Source organism: Cariama cristata, unplaced genomic scaffold, assembly GCF_000690535.1.
Source record: "Cariama cristata isolate BGI_N322 unplaced genomic scaffold, ASM69053v1 scaffold4949, whole genome shotgun sequence".
Lineage (NCBI taxonomy): Eukaryota > Metazoa > Chordata > Aves > Cariamiformes > Cariamidae > Cariama > Cariama cristata.
This window is the reverse complement of record NW_009635137.1, coordinates 1-17,427: the sequence shown is the minus strand read 5'-3', so window position 1 is coordinate 17,427 and position 17,427 is coordinate 1. Positions and strand designations below refer to the sequence as shown.

The following is a 17,427-nucleotide window of genomic DNA, read 5'->3' as shown; positions in this document are numbered from 1 at the left end:
AGCAGCCAGTTTCTCCAGGAGAATGCTGCCGGAAACAATGTTGAAGGCTTTAATAAAGTCTAGGTAGACAACATCTACAGCCTCTCCCTTTCCCTCATCCACCACACAGGTCACCTTGTCATAGAAGAAGGTCAGGTTAGTCAGGCAGGACCTGTCTTTCATAAACCCGTGCTGACTGGACCTGATCATCTGGTTGTCCTGTACATCCCATGTGACAGCACTCAAGATGATCTGCTCCATAACCTTCCCTGGCACCAAGGTCAGGTTGACAGGCCTGTAGTTCCCCAGATCCTCCTTCCAGCCCTCCTTGTAGATGGGTGTCACAGTTATATTCAAAAATAGATATTCAAAAGCTGTCTGGACAGTCCTGGGCAACGGGGCCAAGGTGGCCCTGCTTGAGCAGGTGATTTCCAGAAGCCCCTTCCAACCTGAACCACTCTGACTCAGTGGTTTTGTTTTAAGGGCAAAAGCCAAACTTTAAAGACACCTCAATCCATTTAATTTCTCTCTTTGGAATACACTTGCCTCCCAAGGTTTTGGTATCTGGATTGAATTGAAAGATAATTTTAAGGATAACCTAAGACAATCCTACATTAATCAGTGACCTAACAACTCACTGTGGTGACCTGGAGCCCTTTAAGTTTTCTAAGAATTCATACATTATTACGCATTAATTCTTTTGCTCCATGGAGTAAAACCCTCAAGTGTCCCCAGGAGTCCCTGGTGTTTGGTTAGTATTTTCCAGAGCCAAAAAACAACCTTGTCTACATCTAAAGTAACCCCCATTCAATGACATTATGCAATAAAATCACCAAAGAAAAATCTAAGTGATGATACAATCCTGACTTTCTTTGTATTTTTTTTTTTTTTTTGAGATCCAGGGGTTAAAACAATACATAGCGTTGGCACAGACAACATTACACAGACATCTAGTGCTTCCCTTGCCAATCATACAATCATAGAATCATTATGGTTGGAAGAGACCTCAAAGGTCATCAAGTCCAACCGTACGCCCGATGCCACCATGCCCGCTAAACCCACTAAACCATGTCTCGAAGAATCTTCATAGTGATGACAAAGGGCTACTTTTTCCAAAACACATGGCACAGAGCAGGCTGACTATACTGAAGAAATTTGCAGTGTACATCTTTAAACTCCTTGTAGTCTGTGTTTTGTGGCTGCCCTTAATTCCTAGTTGCCCTCACCATCTCCACAGGTTACCTAACAAGCTGCTGTAACCAACATCTAAACCAACCTAGCAGAAAAGCCATTTTGGGAAATCACCTACTGCCATAAGAACTACGAGCCCTAGACTATGCTAATATCCACCTCACCTCCAACATGAGTAAGAAGAACAGATAATAAAGGAAGTAGTTTAAAATCCAGAGGAGTCAGGATAGCTGTGTCTTGGCCTCCTACATCATGATTCCTTCAGTAGACTGATAATGTAAAGTAGAAAAAAAATGTACATACTATAAAATGCCAATCTGATGAATCATTTGATTACTCATCAGCCTCAGCGGGCACGGAGAAACCCACTTCATCTCATATTTATTAAAATAAAACCCTTCCAAAGTTCAAATACAAAGCACAGGGAAGGCACTAAAATAGTCCCCTTCCAAAATTTTAGAAATTTGCTTTCAGAATCAAAGCAGATAAGTATTAAATTCATTGCACTGAAAGGAAAATTGGTACTTTTCACATATATATAGTAAAGCGGGATTTCCCTCTCCAGCAGTTTGCTCCTGACACCAAATCACCCCTGCCCTAATCAATGGTTTCATCTATTTTGCTTCTAATATTTAAAGAAGACAATAATTGAGGTATCTATCAACACTCAAATTTAGTCTTTTTTTTTTTTTCAGGGGCTGGAACGTGGGTAGAAATGCAACCAAATTTAACAGTTATCCACCCTATTTATACTAACCATATAGTTAAAGTTGCCAGTTACATCCTGGCATACTGCCAGAAGTTTTAAGGCCTTTTATATGGATGGATACAGAATGAAACTTGATAGCTTTTTTTTTTTCTTCTTTTGATTCCTCAGCAGCACTTTCCCCAGGACATTGTTGGAGTTAACAAGCCTTTACGACATAAATACAACTAATTTTCTGATTAATGACTTATCCCAGTAGTTGGTATCACATGGCTGAATAAGAGGATTACAAGTAATATCTTTAGGCACTTATGGAGTTATGCCACATGCCTGTTCTCCAACTACGGTGCAATCACTATCGTCTTGTAGCACTGCCCTTTCTTGAGAGCTGTTGGAGAAGACTTTTATTCCTGCTCGAAAACAAGTACCTAAGTAAGGACAGTGACAGCTCTCCTCTCCAGCTGAAATATGAAAATAAAAAAAGCTTGGCTTGGTTTGACCTCAGAATTAACCCTGGAGTTAGTATTTTTTGTGAAAAACACAGTGCACAGAATCTTTTTGTGGATCCTTTTACAGTAATCCAGCAGGCAGGACGTGCACCACCAGGCGACAGAAACCCCAGGGTCAAGTCCATTTCCTGATTTAGTATCAAGACACTTTTAACAAGTAATACAAATCCAACAGCACAGAGTGAGAAAGACCCTCCACAGACCAGCCAACAGTCCATTCACCCAGGTGTACCCAAGAGTGAGAGATCAAGGCTCAAATCAAAACTGCATCAGGAGAATGTGGTGACACAGGGCCTGAAAGCTTTCCTCATCTTTCATCAGGAGTTCCACCCAATGTCCAAACAATTCGCTAGATCTACTGCAAGGGCTTCCACAGAAACTTTCCGTTTTGATGAATCAACATTTTCCAATAAAAATCTGTTTCCTATGAAAACTCCCCACAGCATGAAGTTTACCACTAGAAAAGACCATTCTAATCAGCCACCAGCCTGGTTTCCTAGTCACCACAAGCTGCCAGAATGGTCTAAGTCTGGTCTAAGTCAAAAAGCTGCAGTTCAACAAGAGAACCCCTGAGCCTTTTTGATCTAAGCCATTCTCCAAAATTCAGAATCTAGTAAGTTTTTCCAGCTAAGATATGAAACCAACAATTAAGTCAGGTTTTGGCAGCAATGTATTTATTTACAAAGACTATAAAAGTTGTGTTTTTCTGGGCTCCAGGCATAAAAGGAGAAAAAAAAAATAGAAATAAGGATCATCTTCATGTTCTCGACATTCTTTGCAATAAATAGCTAACTCAAGCTTTCTGCAGAGTTGTGCACTGTCTTCACCCAAACACAGTCTAGAGCTTCACTCTACCTCCATGTGCTTCCCCTCACTCTTTCAGAGCTCTCAGTTTGACAATCACACACTATCTTTGTTAGATCAGTTCCCAGAGAAAGCTACTCCACCCCACTGACCCACCTCATGTTTGCTTTTGTTCTACAAGGGAAAGAACATTTCACCCCACCATGAAGATAGCCATTACAAAAGGCTTCCATTCCTTAGTAATGTCTTTAAGCTTTTTAAAGACCAGAATATACCTGATAACATTTAACATTGTAAACTGGGCTTGTATTAAAAATTCCAGTGATAGTAAATAGGTACCACAGAAATATACTATTCCAACAAGCATTTCACAAGTAACTAGCAGAGCAGTAACACAATCTCTTCACACCTGAGATACTCCGACATTAAAGGATTGAACTTACCTTTCACAGTCATTCTAGAATTAACATTCCACCAAACAACAGTAAATGCTTTTTGGAGACTATTTTCAGAATAAAGTCAACTGCCCAGAGTGAATTGTTCTCACATTGTTCTTACAATACTGCAAGCAGCAACACAGACTCATCCAACAATCCAGATTACTCTGTGTCATGAATTTATCTTTATTATTTACCATTCTCCCAAGCAATGTGACATCATCAGCAAACTACCAGGTGATTATGTCATGCTTTCCCTCAGGATAATTATTAAAATATTAAACATTTGTCTTGGGGAAGGGGACATCTCACCAGAATAAACTCTTTAATTTATGACTACCTGTTTGCAATTACATGAGGGCTAAAATCTAGTCAGCTTTTAATCAATTTACTGTATGTATCTCAAGGTTGAGAAGGAAGATGAGATTTTTTCCCCACTTCAGTGACTAGACAGTTTCAGTGCTACTCATCGTCACAGTTAACAGGTTACACACTGAAAACCACTGCTGTGTTTTGTGACTGAATTTAAGGAATTTCTTAAGAGTTCTTAGACTTAGTGTGCATACTCCACATAAAAAATAAATTTAATTAAACTTATGGCAGAAACCACAAGATAATTGGAGCTCACTATTGTACAATGATTGTTAGCGATAATAAACAAAACTAAAACCTAAAAGGTAGCTGAGAAAACAGGAAAAGTTATGTAACATGAAGCAAAAACAACAACAGATGAATTTTTTTTTATGAAACAAGATCTCTTCTTTATGATGGATTTGCTTTTCTCACAGGGAAACAAGAGTTTTACCTCAACAGAAGTCTAGACATGATCCTCAGATATTTATTTTTAAGCTGCTAGGAAAGATCTTCCAATTTTAACTCTCATACATTGCCAGACCTGCTCTCAGTTACACATGGTACAAATCAGTTGAAAATACACTTACTGTGGAAGCCAAATGTGAGTAATTTAGTGAATCTGCAATAATGTAACACAGAGCAGAGTATGCCCTACAACATAAGTGGTAAAGCTGCAAAAATCTATGACATGAAATTCTTCACAAGCATGTAAAAACTGAAAAATATTTCTTTAAACAAAGATACTATGTTTATGGACTGTGAAAACCAATTTCAAATCTCAGCACACTAAAAGGCAACAGTGAGGAACTGATGACTCCTAAAGAAAATACTCAATATTACCACACGTGCCCACTCTACAGCTCTTGTCATCCCCTAAAGAGATGGAGTGTGTCCATAATGGATATCACCTGGCGGAAATTTAGCATTCTGTTTCTGCATTACACTCGCAAAGATCATAAGTCTGTATTTCCCTCACTGCCAAAGGCAACAGGAATAAGGGCCTCCTCATAACAACAGGCTAACATGAAAAATCAGTTTCACAATGGTTTTGCAGTGTGGAATACAGTCAGGTACAAAAACAGAGTATCAGCTCATGAAATACGTTCTGTAGGGCCCAACAAAAGCTGAATTAAAACCATACGCAATAGAAGAAAAATGGATTTACAGAAAAAAACCCAACCCACAGCCTAACTAGCTTTTGTAGTGTTTTGGAAACCTTCTTCAGTGAAATATCTTCCTATTTTATGCTAAGCCTGAGTAAGCATTTCCAGATGGGCACAGGGGCTTTACTGTCAGAATTTAATGAAAACACAGTTACTCTTCTTACCATTTTTATGGTATCTTCTGACGATATATAAACACAAAAAACCACTGCTGTGAATAAAACTAGTACTATTAATACATCTGAGCCTACAATTTATTAAGAATATCTTTCACAGAGTGCACTTACCTGGTTAAGCTACAGATTCGGGCATCAAAGACTGAGGCTGATACCTCAGCAAAGTAGATATGTAGTATTCACTACAGTTACCCCTGATTCATATCAAACACCCAGTAGTGCATTACCTATGAATTTTACTTGTTTCATATTCAGTGGCCTGAAAGAAGGCATGATGTAATTTGCTGATGGCTCAAAAATAAATGGACTGAACAAGGGTGTAGGGGGGGAAGTGAATTAACCACAGACTTCAACAAGCCAAGGGCACAGGTAACTTCAGGACAGGGTATGAAAAATCAAAGACACTGTAAAGGCACAACAGTTTTTAGAAGCTATTTTATGACCTCACTGTTTGCAGCTGGGCCACTCGTTACATGTTGGGCTGCAATGTAATTAGGAAACAAGAGTGCATGACCACAACACTGAATTGCAAAATAAGCCGTGAGAAAGTTTCTGCAAGTGGTTACTAAAAAAAAACAAAAAAAGAATTAATACCTAAGTAATGCATCTCCTGGCAATTCATGGTTAGTTGCTCATTTAGACACAAAACTATAAATTCTCAAATTCTCACAGTATGTAGAAAAATATGGGCAAAGGCAGGTGGGGTGGGAAAGCGACAGAAGATGTTTTTTATTCTTCCAGGGGCAAGAATCTCACATACCGTACTACAACTGAGGGGTTACTTCTTTGGACAACAATTCTGTACTTTTTGTAGTTACCTTTGATCAATCTTGTTATTTATTCACCCAAGCGTAAAGCACGTATTCTGTCTTCCCCAAAACTTAAGACATTAACTTACCACTCCCTTCTGAACCAAAACCATGCAGTCTTATCAACTACTCACAGAGAACTAGCTGTCGAGAAAATCTCCTGAGAGATAGTGAAGCAAAGAAAAATAAACAGAAGAAAACTAGTAAAAGTAATCAACTTACTTTGCTTGTAAAGAAGCCAAAGCATCCGAGAACTTGTTGTTAAGAAATAAATCCAGAGCTGCCATACACTCATGCAATGCTATGTTGAGGTCTGATGTAGGTGACCTGCCAGAAGAAGAGAGAATTAACTCAGCACATCTGTTCTCCTTCTACTGAGGCATTACTGCTACACTTGAACTCCCCTTCTTCGGTTCTAGCCTTATTCCCATGTATAATCTGCTATTCCCTTTCTAGTCATTGCAAAAAATGAAAGTGACTTCCATTATGTTTGTGGGTTTGGTTTTTTTTAACTATGCTCTTACCCTGTGACACGTGGAAAGCAATTTAAGTTTTCTACATTCTGAAAATAAGATAAACTGCATGTACTGTAAATAAGAACCTGGACATGCAGAAGTTACCATGTGGGAACGTGGCAATTTGATGAGCTCGGGAATCAGGAACACAGAAGCAGCGGATGTGACAAGGCACATCTGACTGTGTAAGGCCGACAGAGACTACAGGCTAGTGACATCACGATCATGTTGTCACTTTAAGGATGAGACATGGTAAACTGCATCAGATTATTATATCAACTGCTGCTGCTGCTTCAGTTCAGCTCATGGTCAGCATGATTCCTGACCAGTAGACCACTACAGACTTGCAGGTGGGTTAAAATGTCACATTGTGTATGCTCCTGGGAACATCACCGTCCCTAAGAAGTGCCACTGCACTCCAACAAAAAAACTGCCGCTGCATCTCAAAGTCAGAAGATTCTCAGTGGCTTACTCTGGCTGCACTTTTCTCCTTTACAACATTCAGATGTCAGCCTGACCTGTCACAAGTGTTCTCAGCTGGCCTTTGTGTTACTGGCAAAAGGATAATACAGACCAGCTGAGCAAGTTTGGCCCAAGTTCATCACCACCAGTACTGCCGGACAAAAAAGTGCACAGAAGAAACAACAAGGCCTTGCACTAACAAAGTTAAGGTCACCTGGCCAATGTTAGGACAGTTGAAACATCTGCCTCTAATGATCAAAGAGCAATACTGCACTAACATGTTGTATACAAGTCTGTACAAAGAAGCTCCCCCAACAAAATATAAACAAATCCTCATCACATTCCTGACTCCGAACTGCTCTAACTGATGTGATCTGTCTTGTGACTTAAAAATTATGCTGCTTCCTTAAAAAATGGCACAACCAGTAGCCTGCTGAAAGGAAAAACAGAAAGCAAAGTCCTGGTATCATCTTAAGGAAAAGACAGGGGAGAACAGAACAAACAGATAGCATCAGCAATAACCACTGACTGCAGCAGTGGCTTGGTTTTGTTTTTAAGAATACTGACTGCAAAGAAGAGAAGAGCATGATTATATATATGAGAAACAGGATTACAAATTTGAGAGAAACATTAAACGATGCTGTTCATAGTGGCTGTTGTCATCACACTTCAGATACACTGGAAATCCTTCTGCACCCAAGAGGCTCTCCAAGTGCTTTGCAAACACTGATTAACCAAGTCTTGGAATCTGTCTCGTACAATATGCAGTCTCATGTCTGCCTAACTATTCTGAGTCTTACTTACTGTAATAATTAAAACTTTTCCAATTACTGTTTACATGTATTACAACTCTTACCTGCTTTTTAAAAATCTGTGTCTCTGAACCAAAGAGCATATTTAACGCTATATAAAATATATTCTCATCTGTTTTAAAATATTTAGACTAGCAGTATTTTACCTGGGTTGTTTGTTTGTTTGATTCTTGTCATGCAGGAGAATTACCCCATTCAATACAAATAAACCTTTTCAAAATATTCCTTTGAAACAGAAAGATGACAAAGAAAAAAACCACCGTTGAAGCTCAAAGTGCAAATAAGATATATTAATTACCTGGCATCTTTTCTGGAATAAGAATTATTAAGCAGCAAAAATACAAGTTGCACACTTCCCTCATGCTCCAAGGAAACCTGATATTTGATGTAGCTCGCAAGTAAAGGGCTTAAGACCTGAACACAATACACGCCTTACATAAATGCTACAAATCGTCATTTGTTACCGTTAACAATAGGGAAGAAATACTTCAAACTGGAGAGTGCTAAGTATTTTTCCAAACTGATTAGTCATGCTTCAGTGGGCTGCAGATTCTCTCCTGCTTTCAACAGCCAGATCAGAACTGCGCCTAAGCCAAAGGGAAAATGCTGTGCACTGCTACTTACCTTTCTGCTAAACCTCTTGTGTTTTCTGACATAGTCATTTGTACACCCACTCAGCATTTAGGCACGAACATCCAGCAGCAGCGGCAGCGCTCGGAGCTACTTAAGCAGCTCGGAGTGACAGTCACACCGTGAGCACAGGGTAGGGCAGTGCCTGCCTGCGATGCTGTATGCTCTGATTGGTCATTATGGATCACAGAATCATAGAATGGGATGATACGATGAGAGTTACGAGCATCGCTAGTTCACTTACAACATACTACAAGCCAGTCCATGACACGTGAAGTTCATGTATCACTGGGTACTACTAATGTAGAAGGTGCTGGCAGCTGCCAGCATCTTTTTGACCTACAGATCTGTCTGAAATTAGTGGCAGCATCAGCTGTCTTTCATTCAGTACAAAGTAGGCAGAAGACAGATATCCCTGTAATTACAGATCTGAAACAACAAAAATTACTGCATGTGGCAGTGGACCACATCAGAAACCTATGACCCAGAACGGAAAGTCAAATGAGGCCAGCTGATGTGCAGGAGAACTGAGGCACTAATTGCTGCAAATGTGAGAAACAGAGAGGCAAGAGACAAGTACGTACCTCTTCCCAGCAAGGATTCTCCACAAAACAGGCTCCAAGCCACCAGCCAAACTGCTGCTTTTTGTGGGTTCCTGTAACTTTGGGAGGTAGTGAGACTTTACACGCTCTTTTTAAAAATCTCTCTTTAATGCCATGCAAAACGAGGTGAGCTGGCATAAACAATCCAACCAGTGGAGTGAGCTCATCTGGCTGATTTTGCTCAAAATAAAATAGCGTATGGTCCCAAACTTTGCCAGCACATTAGCAGTACTGGTCCTGTACAGAAGGAGGGCAGCTACAAGCAGCAAAAGCAGTCCTCTCTCTCATTACGACAGCTGGACTGTAGAAGCTGATCAGCTATGACCTACTTGGATAAGTTAGTTTCTCCAAGAGCATCTAATGTTAAACAACTGTACGTCTTTTCTCCTATACATGATCTTGGTTGTTAGATTACACAAAGCAGTACCAATAATGAAGACATCACCTGCTGAAGGAAGACCGCAAAATTACAAACAAGCAAAGGATAATTTCAGGAAGATACTCTGAAGACATTAACACACCTCATTAAATCTCTTGCTGTTTTTATGACATCCTGTACAGCAAAAGCCTGTCCTGCATTTGATATAAAAATAATTGTAACAGATCCACAGGTTGCCCCGTTAATGACACCATTACATGTTTTTAACAGCGCTATGTACCTAGGCCACAGCAGGAGATAAAAGACATCACCAGGTTTTTTTTTCCCCCAGTTGCAAATAACTGCTGGTTACGACTTCAAATTAACCAGGGTGCTTCCATGGCAGGATCATGTGCTACTCTGAAAAGATTTTTCATAATTTTCACTGTCTGTTTATACAATTTCTAACTGATACTGTATTTCTCCAAATGGTCTTTAAAGTTCTGTATGGTGAATGCTCTGGCTGTTTCTGCCAAGTTCTTCAAGACTTGCGTTGGCACGTTTTTATTTGAATACCACTTCTCTGGAGAGAACTATATGGTCAGACAACCTTCAGCATGCAACCTCTCTTTCCCCACACGTATCAATGTTTTCTTTTAACTAAAGAAAGCAAATCTACAAAAATGAAAATCTGAAATATTTCCAAATGCAGGCCATTTCCCCCTTGGTTTTAGAAACTTCTTTCCTTTTTTGCTTTTTGGCGGCAGGTCTGGCAAGGACAGTCATATGCTTCTCATTATGGTTTTATTATTTATTAAATCATCATTCTCTGCCCCGGGGACATGACTGGGAGTGCTTCACAAATCATAATTACAGTATATCCTGTGACTTAAGGTAAGACCTGATCTCCTCACTCCACTTCATCCCCATTGTCTCTATTTGGAAGCACAATTACTCAGCACATCCTAGGCAATGCCATTTTTACTTAAACACCTGATCTTTTTTTCTGCCAACAGCAATATCAAATAAAATGAATAGGCAGAACTAAGCAAAATTAAATTTCTGAATATTAATGACAGTAAAGCATTTTCAAAAGTAAAGAATCATGACGTTTTCCATGGTCAAAAGGAAGGGGATGGAAGACTTTTGTGAGCATGGGAGTTACCATATTTCTGCATAATTTTATTTCACTGTGTGCATGATGTTGACTGGTTTCTTACTACAAGTTTGCAGCACATATGCTTTATGATTTGTCATTGAGTTTCATGGATTTCTTCAATAAAAAGGATCTGGAACATTGTATTCTGCAAAATGCTGAACTGCTCACTCATTTGACCTCAGTAATTATCAGTACTTTGGAGAAAAAAAAAAAAGGTAAGTCTCAAGTTTGTGCCTTTATAGTAATGCTTTTAATAGTAATTCAAGAGCTCCTTCAGTATTGTGAAACACTGAAAGCAAGTTAAATCAGTCATCTCTAAAACATGGATGCATTTCTCTGCCAAATCTACATTATCTGCATAAGTCAGCTGAGGTAGTGTGCATGGGCAACTTCATCTGGAGGAAGAGAATAAAATACAAAGAATCAAGCACAATTGAGCTGAACCAGTACTTGATGATAAACCACCACGGAAAAGACCAAATGTTGGTGACGCAGTAGTTGACTCTCTTCTCTCCATCATCATGAGACTCCTGCAGTGGGGAGCAGGGGAAGCACACCCTGTTTTCCCAAATATAGGCTAGTCCCAAACGTGTGAAGCAAGAGAGATGCAAGATCAGAGAAAAGCATCTAATGGAAAGATTAGATTCCCATCCCAAACAAACTTCACAGCAAAACCTCTCTAACCATACTAGAGACCTTCTATCTCAGTGGCTTGAACAGCACCAGCACAACTGGGCTCAGGGATGACTGACACTGCTTTCATCTTTTTCAGAAACATCAACAAAGCTACTCTAGTGAATACCAACCTGAGTTCTGGGTTGATTGCTGCAATAGCTCTACCTATACTGCACAGCTGGCTTCTGCTCCTCTTGTCCCGCTGAAACATTTCTTCTGCAACACAACAGAAACCTTTTGGCACCTATCCTTACTGCATGGAAGGCAAGGAGAACACAGCTGTTCATCTGAAGGGTTACAATTTCATCTCAAAAATTTCCTGTTAAGTAATTTTTAAGTATTTGCTCTTGATTTTATTTTATATTTAACAATTTGGACTATACAGTGTTTTGAGCTCCTTTGCTCCCTTCATATCAAAGGCTCTCTGTGTAACATACAGTTTCAACTTTTGCACGATTATGCTATTAAAAGGCAGCACAAACACTCACAGTGCAGGTAGAAAGGGCTGGGTTGCACCAACACGTATTTTTGCAGCTCTTTTAAGCTACCTGCGTCAATAGTGAATGTACCTGGCAGCACACCTTACTACTATGATGGTGGAGAGCTCGGTATGTACAGACAACAATTAGCATTACGTTCTGTCTTTACAAAGAGATTTAGAGAGGGTTGCTTCTAGCCACATAGTCAGAAAAAAAAGTAATAAATTCTTAAACAACCTTTTTAGAGAGCATCAAAAGGAACTGAAAAGAGATTAGTCTCACATGCCCAAAGCAGATTCATGGTTTCCGAAGAGGAAGGAGTAGTAAAACCATATCGATCCCTACAAACACTGTGCCACCTAGGTTACCAAAGCTTCATCAGTGCTAACACTTCAACCATTCACAGATGCGAGGAGCATCCCAAAGCACATTTCAAAGGTCTGTGTTTCGGTTCTTAACAAAAAACCATCTAAAGATACCTCTAACATTCAAACACAACCCGGCTTGCCGATACGCAGGCCACAATGTGTGGTAAGTACCATCACTGACACCAGTGTGTCCTTCCCATTGCATGTCTACAAAAATATCACTACTGAATACAGAAATTCTTGCCATGACACTACTTTCTGTTCTCATAATGCTGGATAGTCACAGAGACATTAAGATACACCAGGCTATACCTGGGGTTACTTTCTTTAGCCTTTTCAAGTTTGCCAGGTCATTCCTAAATTGATGACTACTACTTTTCTAAATAGATAACTGCTTTGAGCAACAGTGCATTACAAATGTTCTGAGCCTGAGACTGAAAAAAATCTCTACATTCAAAGAAAACAAAAAGCACATCGCCCAGGAAGAGTTCTTTTCCTCTTTTGCAAACATTTCCAAAACCACTTGAGATCAGAAATAATCTCAGATGAACAGCTCTCATTACCATGAAAAGGAGAACCAGTAAGCAGCTGTCACAATAATTTGTTACTATTCAGTTTTCAGACAATACAGATATTTCTTCATAATTCGAAAACAAATAAATTAATCCAAGAAAATGAATTCTACCATATCCTTTCCTGTTCTATGTGCCAAACTCGTAACACCTCAGCATTTATCTTTTTGTGTTCTTGAACATGTTTCTGGCCTGTGACTAAGACTCCTTGGTGCTGCAGAAATGCCATTACTTCTCACAACAAAGCAACTGGAAAGATTTCAATATTCTTGCTCTCCAAACATAGAGACACAACAGCGATGCAATTCTGAAATTCAGCATATCTTAGTCAGTATTTCACGTTGTACATGGAGTATGACAGAGTTTACTTTTGAGATTAACTCAGCTCTCAAACTACCAAGTTGTTGATGCCTCAGCAATGTCAAAGGTCTTTTGTTAAAAGGATACTCAAGCTTTTGGCCCTTCTGTTTCAGCAAAGGCTCACAAAACAAATGGATGCAGCAAAGCAGTCAAGTGAGCAGAACAAAGTCCAGGGAATCAGTAGCCTTGTCTTCTGCCCTTGGTTTCACTGCTGTTTAACTTGCACCAAGCAGGATCTAAGTAGTTACGTTCACAGTTCTCATCCTGTATTTGCACGAGCAAACAACGCAATAAATTCATTAAGATAGGTTTGTTCAGACAAATAAAAAGTATTGCTGTCATCTTTGCAGTTCCCTTTCTGTGTTGTACTGCCATGACTGCTCACAGAGGGCTAAATGCACCGTTGTGGATAATTATTCCCAGTTAGCAGAACTGCCTGCATCAAACAGAATGAAAAAAAATATATATACACAATACAGTCTGGCAAATTACAAATTATCAACCCAAGCATGCTGGAACTGCACTAACCCACCGGAACATACAAAGAAAAAATTGGCTTACACAGGCTCAAAATTAAAAGAAAACAAGTATCACAGAATCACAGAATGGTTTGGTTGGAAGGGACCTTAAAGATCATCTCATTCTAACCCCCCTGCCATGGGGGGGGGTTCCACTAGATCAGGTTGCTCAAAACCTCATCCAACCTGGCCTTGAAATATATCCAGCATTACAGAAATTTAGAGGATCGCTGTAATTAATTTTACATCATAAATCTGTCTGTATTGATACTTAGCAAGTTTTAACAGCTCTTCTTTTTCAATTCAAATGCTCTACAATCTTTGTCACTTTGAAGGACAGTTGCGAGTCATACGATGCTTTTTTGGTTTTAAGAGCCCTAAGGTCTTTAGACAACTTCACAATACCCACTTGTTCTTTTCTCAAAGTCCTCTAACTTCTCGCAGTTTTACTGCCTCTAGTCAACCTACACTTCTGACATAGTTACTCTCGATTTTTAGAGGTCTAATGCTGTTCATATCAAAACTAATGAGAAATCAAGAAGAGCTGCACTCCACCATTGTCTTGCAATGGTGTTGAGCACATTTAGGGATCCAGAAAACAAATAAAAAAAGCATTAAGCAAAATGCAAGGTCATGTTTGCCACATTCATGGTAAGAAGCCAGACAAAGTCTGTGAGATTTGTTTTTGTAAGGACTGCTAGATCAGGGTAGAGATCTGTATTATTTCTGAAATAAGATTCAGTGAGAATTCAGGGAGGGATGTTGGGCAATTTTCCCTTTTGGTGGGATTCTGCATTACCCAGCAATAATAAAGCCTGACTGGTAGGTCACAAGTTACCTATGCATCTTACTTCAGCATCCTGTAAAGTCTGGTTTGTACTTTTTTTACACTGACTTACACTTCACTTCTTTCAGATTTCAGTGTGGTGACGAATGTGGAAGGGATGAAACACACGTTTTGGCCCAAAAGGCATTTTCTTGCAGTACTTAATCTGTGCTGAAATGTTTCTTCGTTTGGTTTTTGGCTTTGTTTCGTTTGTTTTTTTTTTGCATTAAATCTATGCAAAGCATTTTCAAAATAAATTACTCTGTAATATGTTTTATTGCAACTTAAAAAAAACCAAACATGCTTTTGTTTCAATTCCATTGCCAAACAGTACTTTAGGCTCTCATAAATAAATATATAGGAATGACATAAAACATTTTAACAAACAGGGGAGTGTTGCTTTGCCTTTAATCATTGCTTTACATGACATTTCAGATTGTGTTTCTCTGAGAGCTTCCAACAAACTGACTTTATATTTCAGAAGTCATCTGCAAAGCATACTTCACAGTGCCATGACCAATAACAATGCCACCTTCTCTGCTATTAAATAAACATTCAAGCATAGCACCTCAATACACCTTTATAACTCTCTTGAACCTGCCCACTGAATCAATACTCAAGAACAGAAAAAAAGTACTAGTAGCAAGTTTTCTTGGCACTCAGTATTTCTAAAGCCATTTTGAAGAGTTACTCTTAGGTGCAACGGCTTCAAGAAGCAGACAGTTACTATTCTCTTCATTTCAGGGCGAAAAAAACAACCAAGCTAGCTACCTGAGGATAAACACACAAACAAACAAAGCAAGGCTGATTTTTAACTCAGAATCAGAAGAGTCTGGGATCTTTGTGGCATTTTTTTCCCTTTCTGACAGGAAACATGGATTGGTCAAAATTAAAAACTTTGATGCAGACGTAGTGAGAAGAACTCATGAGCTCAGGATAACAATTTCAGTTACAGCCAAAAAGAAAGAAAGGTAAGATTACATGCAAGTTCAGTACTGCATTCTCTTTGATTTGCATTTGATATTCAAGCCATTAAGTCCAGTATGAATGACCATCCTAACATTCAGAATCACTTCTGACAATTGTTTTTTACACAAAAGATGACTGAAAGTTTTATTATTGAAGTGAAGATGAAAGCTGAAAATCTGCAAAATGAGAGATCATTTTTCATCACCTCTACCCAAAAAATCTGGCATTCATTTTTCAGTTCCAACCAGTCCACTAGACTATCGTGTCCTCCAACTATGAGCTAATAATTATAATCTATTCCCAAAACATATCTGAAACATAAGAAACAACAAGCTCAGCCCTGCGAAAACACTGTCTAGGAGCTTCACCGGGGTTTTAGAGGAGCATTTTAAGTAAAATGTGAACTACAATAAGGAAATAGTAATTTTTTTTCCCCCAAAATTAGCAAAAGTCCTGATATATATATGTTTTCAACACTTTGTAGAACAGTAACCAAAACATTTGAAGCACCTTAGGTCCCACTGCAGTGGAATGGGACAGCTGGTCCCAGTAGACGGAGCTACAGAAAGTTGGTGAGGACCCAGCACCGAGTTCTCCAGCAGGTTCAGTAACACACTCTGACTTTTGGGACAACCTGTCCAATCTAGTAAAATTCCTTCCTGCTTCTCAAGATTTTTACAAACATTGTTCGGCATATTCAAAACTTTCTGAAGCGTAATGCAACCGCAATCTCTCAGCTTTTGCTCCTGCTATTGTCAGTGAAAACACAAGATCTGGAAGTCATTTAATGATATCATTTAAAATCATTATTGCAAACATATGGCCCACCGTCCCACCCTGGAGAGTAAAATAAACAAACAAATAAATATTTGTTAGTCCATTAAAGAATTATCAAGACAGAATATGACAACAAACTTGTGTAAAGCTATTACAAATACTAATACATGTGTCATTTTTGATCATTAGCAGGTCTATTTTTTAATCCTACAGGATTTTGCTGCTAAGTGCCACTAGACCACCTACCTCCACTCTCTGTAACAACTCGTAATATTAGAATAGATGCCACCAAAAAATGAGCACTATTGTGTAGCTTTATATATTATCTAAAGTTCAGGAAATATTTTCCATCATGGTTTCTGCAGACAAATTAACGTCTTGGGCTGATAAGATACAGCTTTAAGATACAGGGAAAGCATGCAGGTAAAGACAGAGCAAAACATCGCTTCTAATACTTCATGAAGAGCCACGAACGAACCCTTTACCACTCTTGGAGGCAGAGAAATGGTTTGCTGACCTCTACAAACAATCACACTCTTAAAAGTTTCTACTCCTGCATAATTATAAAGCTGATTATTTCAAAAGTCTTATGTCAAACAGGGAATCCACAAACAGGCCTTTAACGCAGCCACGTTTAAAATTTAACATGCCGTCATCACCGGTGAAGAATGTTATTTGTACACTGATTCAGCTTTTGAAGAAACAACTCCCTCGCGTGCACACAATAGACGTTTATGTATTTTAGGGGCAGTGGAAGCGCACACGTGGAAAGGAAAAAGGAAAGTTATCCACCTGCAGCTTGTTCATAAGGGTGAGCAAGGCGGCACTGAGTTACAGACTAATTAACATCCATGTTTCGCTGCCAAGGCGTGTTGCAAGCAGCGCAAACAGGAGCTCAAGGAAAAGGACTTGGATCTTCCACAGACTTCAGAGACGCAACATTGCTCCTAAACAACACTTTGAAGACCAAAGTTAATTTGCGTGTAGCTACTGAAGGAGTGCGGCACAGGTATGTAATTAGCTTAAGCTAATGCTTTTGTCTAAGCAAAAAAAAAAAAAAGAGAGAAGCCCTGAAAGTGCAAAAAGCAGTTTCTGCCCCTTGAGTCGCTGCGGTAAGCGGACACACTGATGGAGAGTGCCGTTTGCCCAAAGTTGTGTGCGGTTTGGTGCCAAAAGCGGACCGAAGGGCGGCTGAGGCTCAGCCCCAGCCGGGCTGC

General features: G+C 39.3%; 1 protein-coding gene across 1 annotated transcript in view; it reads right to left on the bottom strand.

Annotated features, from left to right (window-relative positions):
* TTC39A (tetratricopeptide repeat domain 39A) overlaps nucleotides 1-8,579 on the bottom strand; it is a 40,609-nt gene extending 32,030 nt beyond the window's left edge. Inside the window, exons 1-2 of the mRNA XM_009707406.1 lie at nucleotides 8,542-8,579; nucleotides 6,351-6,455 (exon numbers count right to left, since the gene is read on the bottom strand). Coding sequence (XP_009705708.1) covers nucleotides 6,351-6,455; nucleotides 8,542-8,579 — 143 coding nt within the window. The remainder of the gene's footprint in view (nucleotides 1-6,350; nucleotides 6,456-8,541) is intronic.
* Between the last annotated feature and the right edge of the window lie 8,848 nt (nucleotides 8,580-17,427).